The sequence below is a fragment of the Amyelois transitella genome, chromosome 3 (genome assembly GCF_032362555.1).
Source record: "Amyelois transitella isolate CPQ chromosome 3, ilAmyTran1.1, whole genome shotgun sequence".
NCBI lineage: Eukaryota > Metazoa > Arthropoda > Insecta > Lepidoptera > Pyralidae > Amyelois > Amyelois transitella.
Window position 1 is genome coordinate 3,315,343 of NC_083506.1, and position 20,887 is coordinate 3,336,229.

Consider the following 20,887-nt stretch of genomic DNA (forward strand, 5'->3'; position numbering starts at 1 on the left):
TGTATCATAGAAATATGTATATGAAAATTTTGATTTGATATCATTGGAATATAAAAATCAAACAAAATTTTGCTCTTTATTGTGATTTAAGCCCTCTTGAAACTACGCGATATGAGATTAGCATTTTATAAACGACCTTTAAAACCCCACATTTTAAATTTAACATATGAAAGGCTTTATACGGATTTTCTTTTTTAATTGATATCTAATGCAAAATTTTTAAGTTACATATAGTCACATACCTATCCCTTGCGGGGTAGACAGAACCAACAGTCTTAAAAAGCCACGTACAACTGTATGTAGCTTAATGATGGAATTGAGATTCAAATAGTGACAGGTTGTAGCCCGTCGCCTACAAGAGAAATCTCTTGTTCATAAGCCTACCTCATAGACGTCTTTTACGACATATATAGGAAAGATATGAAGTGGTTCTTTTCTAAAGTGCCAGGAACCACACGGCACCAACATTTTGAAGTTAACAATTGAATGATTTCAAAATACAGATGTATACAATTCACGATTCTACGTTGAAAACACGGTTCATTCTTTTTTTTCATCGATTCGTATTTTCATCTTCCAGGTGACGTTCAACAAACGTAAATTCGGAGTGATGAAGAAGGCGTACGAACTCAGCGTGTTATGTGACTGTGAGATCGCTCTTATCATCTTCAGCTCAAACAACAAATTGTACCAATACGCGAGCACGGACATGGACAAAGTAAGAAAGAATGAATACTTTATCCTCTCTTAATAATCATTAGTTTGCAATGTTATTGTTATCATCTGGTTTTTTTAGGTTCGTCACATTCGGAATAATATTTAAATAATGCAAATTAAACTGAGACTTTTTTTTGTCGCAACTACAGTTTTTCATAAAATTTGCTATTTTATATTATTTCAATTCAATTTAATAGGATGGCTATAAAGAAAGAAAACTGTATAATTTAAAATAAATAAATATCATAGCACTGATGGGAAATAGTACCTATTTATTTTATAGTTAGATAAAATCATGGTTGTAATTTTATGAAACTAAAGTTTCATATGCAACAGCCGTGAACACATTGTCAGAAAAGAGATCCTTTGAGATATTTAATGATGCTGCCATAATAAGCACCATGCTGACCTCTCATTTGCATTTTTTATGTTTCATTTAAATTGCTTACATTGGCAGAGTAAACTTTGGCCGTAAACAAGTCGAATTGCCCATCGCTGTTATTCTGTACTGTACTAACTTACATAACGTAAGGTCAGGTATCGAATGATAAAATATTTGATTGTGTATAAATAAACAATAATTAATTTTTTTGTTGGTATATGATATTTTCATTATTTTTATCGATCTGAATGAAATATTTGAACACTCATTTTGTTTTCAGGTTCTGCTTAAATACACGGAATACAACGAGCCCCACGAGTCACTGACCAACCGCAACATCATCGAGGTACATGAAGTACGGCGTCATCTGTGTGCCCGTGATCGCAATGCAATGTTCATGCAAACTTGACTTATCCCATTAACAGAGTGCTTCCTACTCACAAACAAACCTAATGCATACATTCCTTACTAAAACGCTCATTGGTAACAAACGTTATCAATATAAATGTTGTGATTCTCATTTGATGAAATTCAACGACAAGATCAATGTTAGATATAGGGTTGTAGATATTATCCCTGAAAGCAAAATCATAGAACATAGCCACATAGCCGAGAATAGATAAACACAAGCCTAATAAAGTACGAGCATGTTTATTTCCTGTTAGAAAAAAAGATAAAGTACAAACACCAGACACCCTGTTTTTATACTAACAGTTTATGACTAGGCACCCCCGATGTTTATGTTATTGTTCCTTGTACAGCATGGGTTTGGTAAATATTTTTGTGTTTATTTGAATTAACCTCGCCTACCTGACTCCGCGTTTGTTACAAGGGTAAAGTCAGAGTTGCATCATTGCATTCGACACTACACACAAATGTACGCTAAAAAGATTCCCAAGTACAATTTATAGAACACGTAGATTATTTATAGCACAATTTATTTTGAACCCTCCACTACATACTTTTAATAAATAATACGTACTATTTACTTGAATAAATTTTCTGAATGAAACAAATATTGATGAACTAACAGTGTGTAGCGAGGGTGCACATTAATAAGTAATACTGCATGCTGAAATTGTTTTAATAACAGTAGAGACATTATGATTTTGGCTCGTCAAGCCACCTGAGCTGGTTTCGCTGACACTTGCAGGCACTAACGAAGAAAGAGCATAAGAACGGAGTGATGTCACCCGACAGCCCTGACGCCGAACCAGAATACAACCTTACCCCACGGACCGAAGCCAAATACTCGAAGATTGATGAGGAATTCCAAATGATGATGCAAAGAAACCAATTGAATGGAAACCGAGTTGGAGTCAGCGTAACTGGAAGCAACTACAACCTGCCCGTGAGCGTTCCAGTGGGAAGTTACGATCAGTCACTTCTACAAGCTAGTCCACAGATGCATACCTCTATAAGTCCACGGCCTTCGTCTTCGGAAACCGATTCAGGTAATAAACACCTTTCACCCTTTGTCAATATTTTTTAAAACGTGTTGACAGTTTGCTGTACAGAATATTATCTGTATGGTACAATAAATGGACTTTACATTAACAAAAATTAAAAATAACAACATGTGGTTAACACTAAGATTGTTACCTTTCAATTTTACATTCCAGTTTACCCCAGCGGCGGAATGCTTGAGATGTCTAACGGATACCCAGGGTCAGGGTCGCCCCTAGGCGCCGGCTGTACGCCATCACCTTCGCCAGGGCCGGCACCATCCCCCCACCGACACCCGCATAAGCCGCATGCGCACGCGCCGCCGCCGCACCACTCGCCTCGACACAACAACCTGCGTGTAGTCATACCTAGTTCGATGCCTCCACCGCAGGATGACATATCTTATACAGGAGAGGTGAATTTTCAGGTTTTATATTTGATTACTAATAATATTAATAATTACTTTGAAATCAATTACGAAAATAGTCACTGAATAAATGTAATATTTACAAACACAACAAATTATAATGTTAAATTTTTACACATATTGTTCCGTTTCCTGCTCGGACGTTTTAGTTTAAATTGATTCTAAATTTAATGGTGACTTGTTTCATATTTTGATAAATTGATTTTAAGTATAATACACCAAATTATTTTGACTATCGCTAAGTACGTTAGTCAAAATAGGCCACAATAATATTTTCTTAACAAATTGTATCTGTACTATAAATCTTATATCACCCAAAAATATTTTGTACTCACTTTGTGCATTTAAAGTGATCTAAACCCTTTACTATTTATAAAAAGCATTTGTAGCGATACTACTAAGGTAAAAGCACCTATTACGGAGGTATTTCGCAACATTTGAAAGTAAGAAGCAAAAATAAGCATAAGTAAGTATTTTTAAAGGTTCCAAACAAAATTATTATCTAAAATGGAATTTAAATTTTGTATTGCTGTTGAGTCTAAGTATCCTTTCATGCGATTTCTTATTTAAAAAAAATATTTAAAAAGGCAGGTCGATTTTCCCTAATACGGAGGTATGATTTTGGTCAGAGCCTATTACTGCGGTAGACGGCTCCTAATACGGAGGATCAGGAAGTACATTAATTTAGGTTCCGTACAAATAATATGTATAACAATAATAGAAATGTGTAAGTACCTTTATTGTAAGTTTTTCGTTCATTGACTATTTAATTACATTATTTCACTTTAATGAAATTAAAGACGACTTTGAATTTAAAGTATATTATTTATTTAAAGTATATATATGTATATATTATTATTTAGTGTTTTCTACACGCGTGTGTACAGCTTTCACGGATTTAACAATATAAAAAAATGCAGGTTCATTTAGGAATTAAGTTTTATTTTTTATTACAATTAGTTACTTTGGCTAAGAAATAATGACGAACAATAACAATCATCTAAAATCTTTCAAAAATCAACACTTCGTAGAGGAACAAAAAGTAACAATAATGAAATATTTATAACATCAGTCTTTCAAAAACTAACACTCCGCAGAGGATAGTAAACTGTAACTAAAAGTTTTACATATTAAAAAATAATCCCTTTAGTAATGGTAAGTGAACTTAATATAAGATACCTAAGTAAAGTTTAGGGTCAATTCAGGCTGCAGTTACAGTGGTCGACAGCAGCCCTAAGAGCATTTACAGCTTCGGAAGAATTTTAAACGTTCGCTACTAGACTAGCTTCGCTTCAAAACTGCTGGCTGTCGTCAGCAACCGACGCCGCATCAGCCACCAACAGTTTTATTTTTTCGAGCGATTACTAGTCTATAAAATAATGAAAATAAAGTTTAAAACTCTTTTAAAACTTGCGTCAATGCTGCCCGCTGCCACCGCTGCCTGAATTGAGCTATGAAAAAATGAAAAGAACAATTACGTAGATTGCATTAATTGATATTAAAATATTTAATTATTTCAATGTTTTTGATTTTACAAAAAAAAAAAAAAACATTTATAAAAAATAAGAATCAGAAAAAAGACGAGAAGATTTTTTTTATTTATTTACGAAACCCTAAAATCTTGTGATTTTCTGTTTAATTAATAAAGCCATAATAGGAAACCATATTACCTAATACAGAGTTACCTGGAAATAACTACCACCGTATTAGGAAAACTACTCGTGTTTTTAATAATCCTAATTCTGACCCATCAAAATTCCGATTAACAAAAGAGTGTAAATTTATAATCAAACGACAACTATTTTGTGGCTAAGATGTGTAAAACTGAAGTAACAGTTATACACAGGATATTATTTGTGATAAATTAAAACACACCTCTCAATTTTTACCCCTCCTAAGAAACTAACATTTTGTACTCAACAGTTTTATTATTTAACTAGATTTCTAATTGAGAACACATACCTCAGAATATGGTTATTAATTTATGAGATTAATAATTATTTCAATTGAACTTTTAACTAATTCAAAAACTTAATAATTTGAAAGTTATAAACAATTAAATTTTATCAGTATTTTTCCTATTACGGAGTTATACCACCGAGTTAGGATTAGTCTATAAAATTCGTATCCTATTACGGCGGTATTTTATTTCTTATTTTTTGGGTAAAAACTGAGTTACAAACGTGAAACAAGCTATTTAATTTAAAAATTTAAAAGTAGGGAAATGCTATAAGTTATTCATAAACAAACTTGAACGGCCTATTAATACGAAAAATTGCCTTTGTAAATATTAGTGTGCTTACTTTTGTTGTTCCGCGTTTGTATGAAAACACCTGTCCCGTCGATGCCGTGACACAAACTGATTGATTTTGTTGTGTTGCCAATGTGTTGTAGTTGCAAATGTCAGTTAAGTCGTGCCGTAATAAATTTAGAATAACACATTTGCGTTATGATGTACTTACACTGAATAGAACAGGAATAAAACTAAGAAATATAAATACCACCGTAATTGGAAGCGATTTTGACTACCGCCGTATTAGGAGCTTTTACCTTATGTCTGTTACGAAATACATTGCCAGTTACGGTGTTTTGATCAGCACAATATTAAATAAGATAACGGAACATCTCTCTTACAAAAGAAGATAGAAGCCAATCACAAGTTCAATAGACACATCGAAATGTAATAATGAGTACATGGCAAGAAGTTAACGGAATTATCAAGTGACTGATCTTTGTCTGTACATGAGTGTAATTGAAGTATAATATGCCGGTTTCTTTGTACCAAAAGAGGCCGAAAAATTATTTTAAATTGTTGAGTTATTATCACATCCAGGCCAGGGCTATCCGCTTTTTCGTACGAAATCTGCATTACCCAAATTTTCGTCATCTGAGCGTGTTCATAATTAATTATTAAGACTTATTGCTATCATTTTACCAACCCGAACCTAGGTGTGCTTTGCCGGAGTTAGTGGTTTTACACAGAATGACAATAATCAGGCCGCGATACCTATCCTATTATTATTGTATGCACTTATTTATTATCCTATTATTGCATGCACTTGTCTGAATAACCAAAGCATACTGAATTAATAGCAGTCGAACCATACAAATTAAAACATATACAAACAACACAGCTTGAGCTAGCCCCAAAGTTATTTCGAGGCTTGTGCTATAGAATACTAACTCAACGCTTACTCCAAGACCGAGAGCAATCAAAAAGAGTTAGTTTTCATCGTACCCTAGCCAGGATTCGAACCCGTCCTTCAGTGTCACAGGCAAGTACTACGCCTGTGCTATAAAGGCCTTCCAAGTGATGACGATAATATTAATCTATTTCAGACACCACTAGGCTATTCAGGACTCAGCAACTTCGCACCACAGGACTTCAGCATGAGCTCGGACATGGGAATCGGATTATCTTGGGGAGCGCACCAACTGCAGACCCTCCAGCACAACAGGTACATGTCTGTGCCCAATTTTGATTACCTTCTGAGTGTATCATCCGGCATTATCATCGCTTTTTCATTGTTTGTCCGTTATTGCATGGGAAAACTTAATTAATAATTCATGGTTTTAAAATTGTAATGGTTTAATAGCTGAACGTGGCCTATCAGTCTTTACAAGACTGTTGGCTCTGTCTACCCCGCAAGGGATATAGACGTGATTATATGTATGTATGTATGGTTTAAAAAATTTACATCCAACATAGACATTTGAAACAATTACCGTCCGTTCGACATCTTGTTAGTGAATATAAAATTATTAAACCAACTTATGTCGTAGAAAGCTGATACAACAAACAAGGACCACTGAAACGAGTATTATTTTAGAAATTAGTATCAGTTATTTAAATAAAACCTCTGATTACTATTAACATCAACGGACACCATTAAAAATACAGAGGCAATATAACTCGTACCAGCTTTAGCCTTAGCAACGATCAAAAAATCATACTATCTTGACATTTTATATATACCTATAAAACATTACAAAAACAAAAAATATTTTCCTCCGCCATGACAGTGTTCTAGACACTGCCGTGACCAGGATTCGAACCTGGGTTACCACGGCCACAACGTGGGGTCCTAACCACTAGACGATCACGGCTACCGGAGTCTGTTAAGACTCGGCGAAAATAACGGTATCTTTCGAAGCAGTTACATAACCATGTTTTGCTTCACCGGCTACTTAGTTACCGTGTGATGTAAAAAAGTATGGAAATATTTTTCGAATGCTCTCTTCGAATGTAGTCTCTTACTACCCCTCCGGGAAAGTAGCGTAATTTTATGTATGTGTGTATATTCAAGCATTTTTGAAGAGGCCCAAGTAAATCATAGCTTTACGTAGGTATTTATATTTCCATTCAATATGTTATTTAGAATTACCAAAGTGGGTTTTCTGTAATCGCATTATGTGTCACACACAAAAATGTTGCAAACCCATTAAAACCCTATATAAAACAGGATATTTCCTGTAATAAGTTTGTCTTTAAAATAATATTTTGTAAAAATCTGTAAGTATTAAATAATCCACCTATCGCGTATCGACGTTATAGTGATTTACTTCATTTTTTGAGTCACACAACAAATTGGAAATTATTATACCAAAAATTTTTTACCAAAATAAACTTGTAGAGGCAATCGCGTGTTCATTTGCCTTGTTAAGATTTTGATGTACAACATTTTAACGAGTTTGACAAGTACAACAAGACTTACTACAATAGTCCAATCACTTGTTTAAGAATTAATCTCTGAATCGTTTAGTCATACCAAATGTTCCGGGAACGCCGTGACTGAAGAAAGATTTGTCCGTTCCGCTTGATCACGGCCAAATTGAAATTGTATTAGTATCGACAAAAAGCCACGCAAAACATGTAACCGTTCAATCGTTTTTTCTGACGTTCCTCGATGTCCAAGATTTAGGCTCTTGTTGATGAGAGCAAGTTTATGTTCTTTTTAACAAAATTAACTTGATTGTACTTTTGGACTTGTAGCTGTTGTACGTATGTATGTATTTATCTCATAAGTTAGATCAAGAAATTTAGGATTTTTTTTAGTTGAGTAAGAATAATCAAATTAATGAACTTCGTTGTTTTCGCAAAACACTCCAATAGCGAACGCTTATATCATCACAGTTTCTATACGCTAGTTTTTCGAATTCTATTTGGATTTATAATAATATTGTGTTGCATTTCATGTAGTTAAACGGATTTACCTCTAAACAAAATGTAACTGATTAGACGTCTCAGTCTGTGCGTTTGTCTGTGACATTGCACCAGTCAAACGTTTCGACAGGTTTTGATACGGCCACTTTTTTATCAATTGACTTGCTTTTCGTGACGGCTCTAGCTTTAATGAAAATCGGTTCAGTGGTTTCGAAGTTGTGTGGGGGAATTGTGAGAGAATCACAAAGTATAAAATTAAGAAGTAAGAGCCACCTCTGTACATCGCTTCACTCAATGCTGAGAGTCATGATCACCTCTTTTGATCACTTTTCTTGCTCATTCTTCTTCTACAATGTCTGACTCTTGCGGCGTGGAGGTAGTTGTGGATAGTGCAATCTAGAGTGGTGCTGATCTGATTTGACCTGATGGGCTGCGACCACGAGGTCTTATCCCATCCGATTTTCCGGTCATAAAACAATTTAAATAAATGATAATTTTAAAAACAATACATTATAACAATAGCCAATAACAATATTAACATAAAGCGCTGGCCTCATTATTATTAATGTTATTAATAAGACGCTGAATATTTTAAAATAAGCATGTTTTATTTTAATCTGTGTATGCATAGAATCTTTAGGCTTTTTGATTTTTCCGTGTTCAATTTTTGGAAGTGTGATCTAAAATATGTAGCAAAGTTGTAACAACTCCCTTCCTGCTGGTTACCGACTGATCTTGAGAATATATATAAAATAAGACATGACTCGGAACTTAAAAAATTTTTTTAAAGATTTGATCATGGATCATATTACTAAAATATAAGGGGAGAATTAAAGAGCGTCTGATGACTATTTTCAAAGTTATGTACATTAGTTTAAATACTAACGGATGCTCTTACGGCGAGGGAAAACATCGTGACGAAACCTGCACACAATCATAATCGATACAATACGAGTTAAGTTCCCCTGCGAAAGATTGCGGAGGTCAGACGGGAGTCGCTTCGTGTAAAAACCTGATTCACCCAATCCAGGATCCATGGTCAAAGGCATACTCAGGGCTCCTCTCCAGAGTGATAAGGGTGCGACTGGGACCAAAGTCAGGGGGAAGAACATGAGGGTAGAATAGAAAAGAACTCGTATCATCTGACTACAAAACCGGTCAGCGCATAGCATTGCAATTTTATTTGACTGTTAGTCACATACATACATACATAAAATCACGCCTCTTTCCCGGAGGGGTAGGCAGAGACTACCTCTTTCCACTTGCCACGATCTCTGCATATTTCCTTCGCTTCATCCACATTCATAACTCTCTTCATGCAAGCTCGTTAAAACAGTTAATCACCATATTTCTTATTTCTATAAAGTTATGAAACAGATGGAACTCCAATTTCTTTGATTGAAGATAATGCCGATCCTAACCTTACAATTTCTTCCACAGTAGCAGCTTGCCAGTGCTTGGTGGTGGGGGGACCCCGCCGCCGGCCGCGTCGCCTAGCAACGTGAAGATCAAAGCAGAGCCCGTCTCGCCACCTCGCGCGCCGGACCATCTGCACCGCGCCCCGCCCCCTGCGCCTGCGCCTCAACCCGCACATCTATCTGGAGTTATTGATGGTAAGCCATACAAACAAGATCCCAATTAATAAAGAAAACGAGCTTTTGTATTCTTGTTTCTCTACAAAAAAAAAACGCCGAACACCGACCTAGTGGAGAGATAAAAGTCGAAACGCCGACCCAGGGTCCCGAAACACTTCTGTGAAGGTTGTAACCGGGAACTCCCAGACATAAGAGAGATGAATCAAAAACAAAATTTAAACAAAAATAAAACCGAAAACAAAATTGCATCCGTAATTTGTGATAAAAGAAAAACTTATTTCTCGGCATCTTTGTCCCTTGGATTTCGCAAAAACTTGGGATTCGTCTTGTAGGCAATGGCCTAGCAGTCTATCCCTATTTGATTTTCATCATTAAACCATAAAATACAGTTGAGCGTGGCCCTTCACTTTTTTTCTAGAATGTTGGCTCTGTCTACCCCGCGTGACGTGCCCGTACGTCCTGAACAAATTTTCAAGTGAAGTCTATGGTCAAACTAAATTATCGTAGCCCTAATTAAAAATTAATTCCACTTAGTCAACCAACAAAAATTTGTAAAAGTAACTAAATTTATACTTGAGACTTTGCCGCAACAAGTATATATTTTCAAATTGAATTCTATTTTTACCCTTACTCGTGTTTTCAGCGGTAAAAATAAACCTTGTTCATAAAAGTCTTAATGCTTAATGACGCCTTTTTTAACGCTCGTGGTTAGAATAAATACTTGAGTTTCTAAGAAATTATGACCACGAGCAGCATTATACATGCCATTATGAGAAGTCGGGTTTACGCCTGAATGTCTATTAAAATGATAATGGGCATACTCTGGTTGTTAAGTAAATAACTTCAAGATCACATGAACTTGGTAATTCCATTATTTGGTAATAAAATAAAAAAATATGTCCGCTGTGATAAAAATACGTTCTTAACATATAGTTACGTGTCGGCCCTTGCGGGATATGCAGAGCCAACAGTCTTGAAAAAACTGAAATGGCACGTTCACGGTTTTACGGCGATATGTCTTAATGATGGAATTGGATTCAATTAGTGACAAGTTGCTAGCCCATAGCCTACAAGAAGAAACCCAAGTTTATTAATTAGCCTTTCCCTTAGTCGAATGAACTGAATTGCATGACCCTAACAATAACCCTTCAAAGCTATACTGCAATTTAAACCTAGCAACTAAATATATGCAAAAGAAAATTCCCTCTGAAAAGGTGATTTCAAGCATTTGCAGACACATCTGTAACAAATAAACTCAAAAACTTATTAATTAATTTTGACGAAGTTACAGAAACAGAATCGACCTTCAGTAGTAAAATAAGCTACTATTTCTGAAACTCCCCACATAAGCGAAGTCCCGTGTAAAAGCTAGTGTACAATAAATAACCTTGAGTACACTGCATGGCACATTTCATGCAACGACGATGTTTTGCTCTGTTATCGTAGCTCTTAATGTCAGTGACCTAAGCGATATAACCCCGCTTACTCATCAGATACATCATTCATGTAGGAATTTACCGCTAACATTTCATTGCGCAGTTTCGATAACTTTTTTTGTTTACACTAATGACTTTATAATGTGTACCTACATTATATAATGAATAGTATGGACGGGAGTATAAAAAGAATGATAAATGATTCTTTAATAGGACAAGGCATTTAAAAAAACTATATTTATTTATGTTTGCATTTACTTTATGACCTTGGCTTCTTGTTATTAAAGGTCTTGTAACTTGATTTACTAACCAGAAACTATCAAATGAAGCCACTACCTAATGGATATTCCCTTGCTTTGAACGTTTACTGACAACACTCATCGGCTTACATTCATTTAACTAGAAACTTGGTTAGGTAAATCACAAACTCCTTATAACACACACCCGGTACCCATTACTGTTTTTTTTTAACTGACTAAAATACCTTAAGCTGTATGTGACAAAATGTGTCATTGCCATGTCACAGGTTCTGTCACGTCAAGCAACATGGGCTCGCCGGCTGGGCAGGACATGAGGCACACCAACGCGCTGCCGCTCGACTACGAGCAGCCTCACACAAAACGGCCGCGGATCGAAGGCTGGGCCACATAGCTAGGCTATGAGGCCTTCGGTTCCTACCCGAGGCCCCTCCACCCGCACTGCTAAGCCCGCCGCTCCAAGAGACTAACCCTTGGTTGATACAGGCGCGACAATATCGAGCTTCGATTGACCGTCCTCCGTTGAAACCTTTCCCTCGACGGTGCTGCAAACGATCAGTGACAGTGCTATCGTATACATGGAAAGGTGCATACAAGGTGCTCACATTTTATGGCACGGTCGACGCGCATTCGCTAATGAACATTTTTAATAATACACCTAGTTTACCATTGTAAAGATTTTAAGAATCCATGTTAAAATTGAATGTTCAAGTTTACACTACCCTTCTATTATACGTAATTATTGTAACTGCACATGTGAGTACACTAAAGTTAAGATTAAATGTTAAATTAAGTACAACAGTAGTGGCAGCCCTTCTGAACAATTTTGTAATTTAGATAGAGTTCAAATTCCTCTGTACATAACATCATTATATGTGCAATCCGTGCCATTGTCTGTTTAGCTTAAAGTTAGTCAATTTGGATTAGTGACGGATGAACAAAATAGTATAATGCACTAAATTTCTGGTATTAGTGACGGCTTGGACGGTTTAAGTGCGTGGTGTAAAGACTATCAAGCGTGAAGTGCGTAAGACTTAAAAACGACTGTTGACTTTTGTGTTAGTGTTTTAAAAAGTTTTTGTGCCATTTTAAAAATAATAATAGTGTGACATCCGAACTTGAATCTATGTAAATTTAGTAAGCGTGTAGTGTCATCACAGAAAATAATAAAGTTATGTATTGTAAAATCTACTATATCTATTGACATATTTATACATGAGAATCATAATGTTATTTACATAATATGTATACACGTCCCATTAGGAACGAATGTTAAGTAAGTAGGTAAAGTTAGCTAGAGATGAGTATAAAAAGTACCACACGAAGCTTTAAAATTTCTTATGATTACACTCGCACCCTAAGCAGTTTTAAGTAAAGCATCACGATTTGTATATCCTATTGAAATTAGAGCTCCTTACAATAAAATTTCTGCAGCAGACTTATTTGAGATTGCGACAAAATTTTGCAAGTTCTTATTTTTTGAAGGCTATTGATCTATGATTTATGGAGCTCTTCGTTGAAGTTATTGATTGCAAAGATCTGCATAAATGATTCTAACTTTCATTAATACTGAATACTGAATGATGTTGTTTGAATTTCGAATGAGTGATCCAAAAATCGCTTCAATAAATCTTTACGTATGTAGCTGCTCTTAGAGCATCCGGTACTTCGGAAGACACTTGAGTCAAATGTGTCCTTAATTTTCTTAATCTTTTCAATCTCAGGGTCTACAAAGCTTTTCTTCTAAATGGAAGAGCGCCCATGTGACTGACTATAATAATCTTTTATGACATATCCTTAAGAATGACTGAAGTGTCCTCTGCAACCTATAGAACAAAAAAAAACAAGCTACTCATTTCAGACCAAAATTTATAGAGTCAATTTTGAATAAAATTTGTATTGTTAAGGCGTTAAGATATGTGTGTAGTGGCTACATGGTTTAATAAGTACTTGCTTGTTGTTAGTACATTTTATTTTGTTAATGTGATCTGAAGATGCATTTTAATTTCTATTAGAGTAGTGACAGTGTACAATATTTACCTACGAATGAGTAAAATCAGCTTTAATGCACTCACCTAAAGTATATTTTAATATCGTACCTATTTTGGTATAACACTATATCACAATCCGCCCTATTTTTAGATAATATTGTCAAAATATTATGGGAATCATCACTTATTGATTAATCCCCTATGTCCAAGGACGAATATAGTATTTACACATATTATATTAAACGTATTTAATCATAAATGTATTTATAATCATCAGCATTGTCTTCAATGTTACTATCATCTTAAATAGCATGATCGTTTAGTTCACTCCCCTTGTACTTCTCACTGTAGATGCCTTACTCACAGTGCCTAAATGTACCATTTTGTACCAATTTGTATATGATAGCATTTTTGCTTTAATATTTTTTCACATCCTAATAATTTAAGTCTGAACTTGTTAAATTGTCATGACCGTGGAAAATCCATAAGTTTAAAATGTGTTCTGCGATCATGACATGACAATATATGCTGTACCATAATTTAAAACAGTCGAACTGTTCATTAACTTGTGATTGTAATCTATGTATAAAATTCTTACAAAGACAAAGAAAAATAAGTAGTTCATTTGGACGGCTGAATAAAACGATAGATTTAAATGAAACGAAAAAAATATTCATGTCACAGTCATTAAAATGAACTTCTTGTTTTTCGACGAATTTTTAGTCATACTTTACCAGTCGATCATATAACAATGGAACTTCTATTGTTTCATGTCAGATCAATGTTGAATGTGTGAAGAAAAATTTTCATCGTAGTATATTATGTACATTTAAGACATCACTTATAGGTAATCCTTCAAATCACAATAACAAAATGTTGACGTACGATTGTTAAATTTGTACAGGGAATAACCAGTTTTGAAGTTCAAAAGTCTGAACGCATAAGATATGTATTTTCGCATTGTATAATAAGTACACGGTTAGTTGTAAAACGAATTAATATTTTAATACCGGAGCATAATAAATGTTGACCCATTTTAGGGAAATATATATAAATTCATGTAAGTACACCTTAAATGTTAGAATAAATTGTTAATGTGATATAATTGCATACACTGTTAAGACCCTTGTAATGAGATTCTACGATTGCGTTATCTGAAGTAATTTCGGTTGTTCGTTCCTAATCATTTACCTGAAGATGGTGCGCTTTGTATTAGAATTTGCTCAATCGAGTTTGAACATGAAACTACTTTTCCTACATTTCTTAACGAAATTTTATTAAATATGAATTATTTTATGGTATTTTACGATTTGAATTCTTCTTGTAAATCGTGTACAGTTGAATATTTTGATTAATCATATGACTGTTACTTAGTAGATGCCTATCACGTCAGAAATGGACATCCTTTTCAGAATTTCCAATAGCCAAGATGGATGATTTGCACAAAAATATTTATGGGAAATGTATGAAGTTTGTATAAAATGTAATAGCTGACAGTACTCTATGAAGATAAAGTTTTGAAGTACTCTAATTATTTCGTCGAATGCACAGTGTATTTATCGACTTACATTGTATAAATTAAAAGAACAGTAAGCTGGTATTGGGAGCATATTTTCCGAGGTTGTGAGTTTTACTATCGGGAATGAGTTCACTTTTATTATTAATGTTAATGTACTGTTTCCTTTCTACGCACAACTATGTTGTGTGTTTTATGTAAAAAGAGTTTGCTTGGTTTGTTTCTTAGATGTACCTACTTTTGTGTATGTTTTCCCCGTATATATCCCGCTGCGTGCCAATAGCAAACAGTATGTTTTATTCAGTTAACTTATTACCTTTAGAATGAGTAATTCATTGCATTTAATGAAAAATATGTAGTCATAAGTGTAATCGAAATCTGTGTCTGATTTCATCACAGTAGTCACGTACTCTGCATGTGTTTCCGTCGTTTTGCTATTGTTTCACGGCTTTGTGAACAACCCAAATAGAATATAGGAATATAAATACATATCCTTTATAAATACTCAAGTCGATTTCAAATTTCTGTCGTTACATCAGTTGTGCAATACATATAACAAAATGCTTAGGTAGGTATTAGGTATATTTTCATTTGAATTTACAAAGAATGCAAAATCTGTTGTATTTTCTCGATATTTTTACTGATAATAGGAGAGGTATCAACGATCTTGTGGATGCCTCTTGGGAATTTAAGTCATAATGTATAATTATTTTTTAAGCTAAGGCCGGGCCAAATATTGCATTAATTTAGGTCTTGCGGCACCTGTCTGTGTCAAGGCAGCCATTTCTGCCCTGTGTATAAATTGTACTTCGAGTGAAAACATCTCAGTGGCTGAATGAAAATTAATGTTTAACGACAGTGTTAGAAAAATTGTTATAAATTATTTTGATGACTGTTCGAAGGATAATAAAGAGTTGGATGTCACTGCAGCGTTTAATTTATTTATTTTACACATTTACCAACTAATTTCTTGTATTACAAATAAAGAAAGCATATCAAGAGAGGATATTTCACAAAGCGTACCTACATGGTTTTAACCTTAGACAACAAATTAAATACACGAAAATTCTTAATCAAATATGAACATGATCACCAAAAGTTCCTTTAGATACAGTTGGTTCTCTATCTTCTGATAGAGATTCAATAGTATCTCCCCTTATAATGTTCTCTCTCATCATATCCCTTTCAAATATCTCTTGCACTTCTTTGTCAAGGTCAACAGAACTGGATCTCCTTGTACGCAATGCATCACTGTCAAAATTTTCATGGATTATAATGTTATCCTGAGTAATATTAATTATCTCTCCATCAAGAGTTTCTCTTGATTCAGCACTCGAACTTCTAGAATCCATATGCGAATCTTTCTCAGGTTTAGGCATTGATATTAATCGCTCTTCAGACATGGCTGATGACGGCTTTTTCCTACGACATCGTTTCGTGATTCCTCCCATCCATTCCGAAACTAATGCTGCAGCAGCCATAAGAAATCCTGCAGCTAATAATAAAAACATTCCTTGAGTGTCTTCCAATGTTAAACCTTTTTCTTCAGCAGAAGTTATATGAAAATTTCCAGGTATCACCTAAACAGAAAAATATATTAAGAAAATTGTCATATCAAATCAATAACACTTTTATAAACCACGTACCGCCAACAACTTTCCTGTGGTACTTCTTTGCATATCCCAACGAACTTCATCAACTATTTTATCCACAATTCCGCTTTGAACCATTCTTCTCAAATCATCGCTCAGCTTAATTGTATAAAGGGAATTATTAGGAAATCCCATAGACACTCCGAATGGAACGAAACATTCATCGGAAATATGCAATAATGCTCTCTTTGAGCTAAAATTAAAGTAAATTAATTCATAGATTACCACACCGTATAAATCGATAATTCTTATTTAGATAATATAATCAAAAACTAACCTAGTTTTACTAAAATTTGATTGCACAATATATTCCAATTCTGCTTGTGATCCTAAGAAGGCATGCGGCCAGAAAAAGGCTTTCGTAGTATTCCTAATGCCACTTTCTACATTTGGGACCAGTTCAAGTTTCTTGAACAATTTATTAGTCTTCGGGTCAGAAGAATTAAAAAACCACCTTTCCCATCCGCCACGATCTTAAATAAGAAAAAGAAAGATTATAGGTACTTCTTCTGATTTTCTTTCTGATATCTACCGATACACTAAAATAAAACAAATCTTTATTCCTTATGGGGTAAACAGATCCAACTGGATTTAAAGACCAGGTTCAGCTGGATAGTAAGATTGAATTGAATATCTGGAATCTGATACTGATAAAAAAATCGATAGTACCTAACGTGCCAACACGATAAAATCCCGACAAAAGCTGATCAATTGTATCCACTGTTTCAGGAAACACTGGCAATGTAACAAAAGCTATTATAGAACCAGTGTAGCAACTTGTAATTATTATGGTGAATATCCAGTACCACCCTAAAACAAATGAAAAATAAGTTATCACATAACGATTACACTTAAGAGATTTATTTATAATATTTAAATTTATTCTCCAATCAAGTAAAGAAACGTTGAATTTTGAGGTGTATGTAGGCCTTAGATAGTCATTATCCACCCTCCTAACGCGAGAACCAGTTACGTTCTCACCTCTCTGAATAATGATCCAAGTTCCACCGATGCTCTGGATCGTGGGTAAGTCAGGATACCCACCCAATACCTAATCTAGGACTATGGTCACATGTGGAACCTGCGGGCCTCCAACCAAAGAGGTGAATAGTGAGTAGATAACTGAGACTAACGCTGGAGGATTATGCTGATTGCCCGAATTTTGCTGCAATGGTTTGATGCTCAGATTTCATGTGAGATGATAAAACAATGAACTCTCTAACATTAATGGTAGAAATTCTTACCAATCAGTAATCTAGTGGTAATCTTCGTAGTTTTGCTCCAAGAATTTTTACCAACGAACGTGAAACAGTTCGTGAAAGTACCGAAGACATACCAAAACATGTTTTCTACTTCTCCACTATTATGTAATAAGTGTTTGAGAGTATGTTTATCCGAAAAAGCAAGTGGGAAAATTCCAATGAGATAAGTGAATGTCAATGCTACCCAAACATGCCAGTGGAAAGGCCCAAGAATTGCTCGATATCTAGAACACAATGACAATTAAGATATATTGGGTACCTATCTCGTTCTCATATTACAAATTTACTATAAATAATACAGATTAAAATTTTGATAAATCTTATATACAAAAGTCTGTATTTTTTGTTCATAGCAATCTTTGAACTATTTAATAAGGAGCATCAATATAGTCAAATTCTCAATATAGCTTTAATTTACATACACAATCAGAGCTTTATGCTACTTAAAAGACGTATAATGAACCAGAAGGCCACGACTAACTAGAATTATCTGAGATAGTGAGGTTACTAGCCCATATATTTTAAACCTAGTAGTTTAGGTTACCGTGGCAAAGCTGTAGACATCAACGTGACGAAGACAGCACAGTCTTGAGAATGACTGAAAGATAAGTCCATTTCACGAACCCTTTCGCTTGTTGCATACATTCCACTCACTCCAATATCAGCACGACCCAATGCTATTTCTTTCGATACTGCATCACCAGGTCTAAAAATTATGAATCATTCACATTTGTAACAGAGTCCGTCTCCAAAAAATTTCGTGATTGCTAAAGGTTACCCTTAAGATTGAGACACTAAAAAATTTTAATAAAAAGGGGTTCATGTAGTTAGAAAAGTATAAACATGCCAAATAATTCAGCAACAGTAAAGTGCCTATTAATTACATGCTGTATTTAAGGCCTCATGGGCTTTAAGCTGATAGATAGACTTGAGACATTTCTTTAATGATATAACTTGATTTTTTAATTATAAATTATTGTTTTCATATTTTTTATAACTGATATTTGATGTGGCGGGCACAGCTAGTAAGTAATATTGGCACATATTGTTAATACATACCCTAAATTTAATTCACGAGGCTCAACAACTTCAATTGAAAAATTATTCCTTGCAGCTAGAAGTTTCAGCAACCTTATTTCTATGCCATCCCATTTTACTCTCGGATTTCCACCATCTAAATCTGTTATTATCCTGAATATCAAAAATGTTGGTCAGATGACTTAATTCATCACAGCTTGAATCTTTTTTTAAAATATACATTGTGTTCTAAAGTACTTACTTATAAGTAATTTTAATAGATTCATAGCAAGCGCTTCCAATAGCTTCAGTAACAATAGTGTACCAAATCATTATTATCATACTTACTTATAAGTAAGTACTTTCTTATAACTCAAAATTTGTGAATCACATTTCCACAACTTTAAAGAGTAATCGTGATGTTTGTAAGACTTAAACATTTCAATGAACTACAAAAAGTAGGCATTTGAAATACCTTCTAAATACAAATGGTGGTTGGTGAGCAGCAGCTACCATAAATCGATGTCCTGCATACCCTTTAGTCATTTTTCTTGGGAACAAATTGACTTCTCTAGTAAATTTCCCATGTGTCCACGACGTCAAAACCACAGGCATACTCGCACCCAAGCCATCAATGTACAATTTATGAGTATACAAAATATAAGGAGCTTCCTAAATGACATAGACATACATTATTAATTTTATTTGCCGGACAAAATAATTAATACTTATAAAATCTTTCAACTTACTATTGTCTCATCGTCGTCGTCTTTGAAGCTTTGCCCAATTACGAGAAGGTTTACAAATACTCTAGATAATGGACTAGATAAAAACTCTTGCACTGCCCATTGAGAAGATCTGGCTACTATGACCACCTTGCACGACGACTGTTTACCTAAAACCTTAGCACTTCTTTTAACATCGGACAAAAACATTATGAAATGCAGACACTCTTTTCTACCAATCAATAGTTTAGGTTCTTCAAGATGATTGTTATCATTAATGTAACCATGAACATAAGAAATGGGAAAATCCATGAGTAGATCCTGAAACAAATAACTATCTGGAGATTTAATTCGGTCATCATAGAGTATAACTGGTATACAATCGTTCAAATATGTAACAGTAATGTTATGTATCAACTTAATAAGCGATGGATTTTGATCAAATGTCTTAGATTTATTTAAGAAATGATCGTTCCATAATTCTTCTCTGGTTTTTGGATGTCCGTGGAATACTGGATCAACAGCTCTTTTAGTTTTATTTTTAACAGTTGTGTTTTTATCATCGAAATATCTCCACGTTATATCTTTATTATTTTTGAATTGTGCCATCACTGGATGCTTTTCATTTGGATTTCTATCCAAATTATTCTGAAGTGATCCCTTATCATGATTTATATTGATTAGAGTTTGTGATGGGTAATATTCAATTATCTCGCATGATATTATTGTCATCAAGAAAAAAATAATTGCGAAATACATTTGAACTCTCATTTTATCATTTATATTACTACTAATTTTTGCCAAGGGTTTATTAAAAATAATATGAGTAGGAAGATTGATATCAATAAGATTACGTTACAATAGAAGCAATGGCAGGAAGACTTGTGCTTTTATAGATTTTAAAGACCTTGGTCTCTAGAATATGAAATATCACGAGGCAGGTGCTATGATTGAAATTTATTTTTTATCACAACAGTAAAGGCACTCTTGGTCAAGGTCATAGATACTCGATTCTTTTTATATTTTTTGGTGATATTTCACAACCTTACATATAGTACCGTACCATGTTTTTATATAATATTAAAAGGACAAAGATAAAGATATTAGCTGAATTTTGCTGAGTTTTAGGGTTACCTAAGAGATCTTCAATTGCCTTCCTCGCGCTTTTTTATTTATATATTTAACCTTTTAACCGCGCGAGTCGCATATATGCGACAAATATTGCCGTGCCCCTACCGCCCGTGTCGTATTTCTGCGACAGAGAATATCCATGATTTTTTCGTTCTATTATCGTCCTATT

The 20,887-nt window shown here is 34.4% G+C and overlaps 2 protein-coding genes and 1 non-coding gene across 9 annotated transcripts in view; 1 reads left to right on the forward strand and 2 right to left on the reverse strand.

Moving 5' to 3' along the window:
* LOC106133525 (myocyte-specific enhancer factor 2) overlaps positions 1–15,855 on the forward strand; it is a 60,817-nt gene extending 44,962 nt beyond the window's left edge. The window contains exons 3-9 of one of the 7 annotated variants that reach the window (XM_013333284.2): positions 581–718; positions 1,380–1,445; positions 2,253–2,553; positions 2,722–2,972; positions 6,312–6,436; positions 9,577–9,749; positions 11,694–15,855. In XM_013333284.2, coding sequence (XP_013188738.2) covers positions 581–718; positions 1,380–1,445; positions 2,253–2,553; positions 2,722–2,972; positions 6,312–6,436; positions 9,577–9,749; positions 11,694–11,818 — 1,179 coding nt within the window. In that variant the 3' untranslated portion in view covers positions 11,819–15,855. The remainder of the gene's footprint in view (positions 1–580; positions 719–1,379; positions 1,446–2,252; positions 2,554–2,721; positions 2,973–6,311; positions 6,437–9,576; positions 9,750–11,693) is intronic. The other 6 variants (XM_060947890.1, XM_060947895.1, XM_013333286.2 and 3 more) reach the window with 6 other exon arrangements.
* Positions 7,008–7,079, reverse strand: Trnah-gug (transfer RNA histidin (anticodon GUG)). The gene has a single exon. It is a non-coding gene; the product is annotated as a tRNA-His (tRNA).
* A 149-nt stretch (positions 15,856–16,004) lies between the features above and the next one.
* Positions 16,005–20,319, reverse strand: LOC106133444 (ionotropic receptor 21a). The gene is made up of 9 exons (XM_013333174.2): positions 19,612–20,319; positions 19,338–19,534; positions 18,905–19,036; positions 18,390–18,551; positions 17,828–18,069; positions 17,253–17,393; positions 16,861–17,056; positions 16,578–16,776; positions 16,005–16,511 (listed from the first exon to the last, which is right to left on the reverse strand). The coding sequence occupies exons 1-9, from the start codon at positions 20,317–20,319 to the stop codon at positions 16,005–16,007; spliced, it is 2,484 nt and encodes an 827-aa protein (XP_013188628.2).
* Positions 20,320–20,887: the final 568 nt, after the last annotated feature.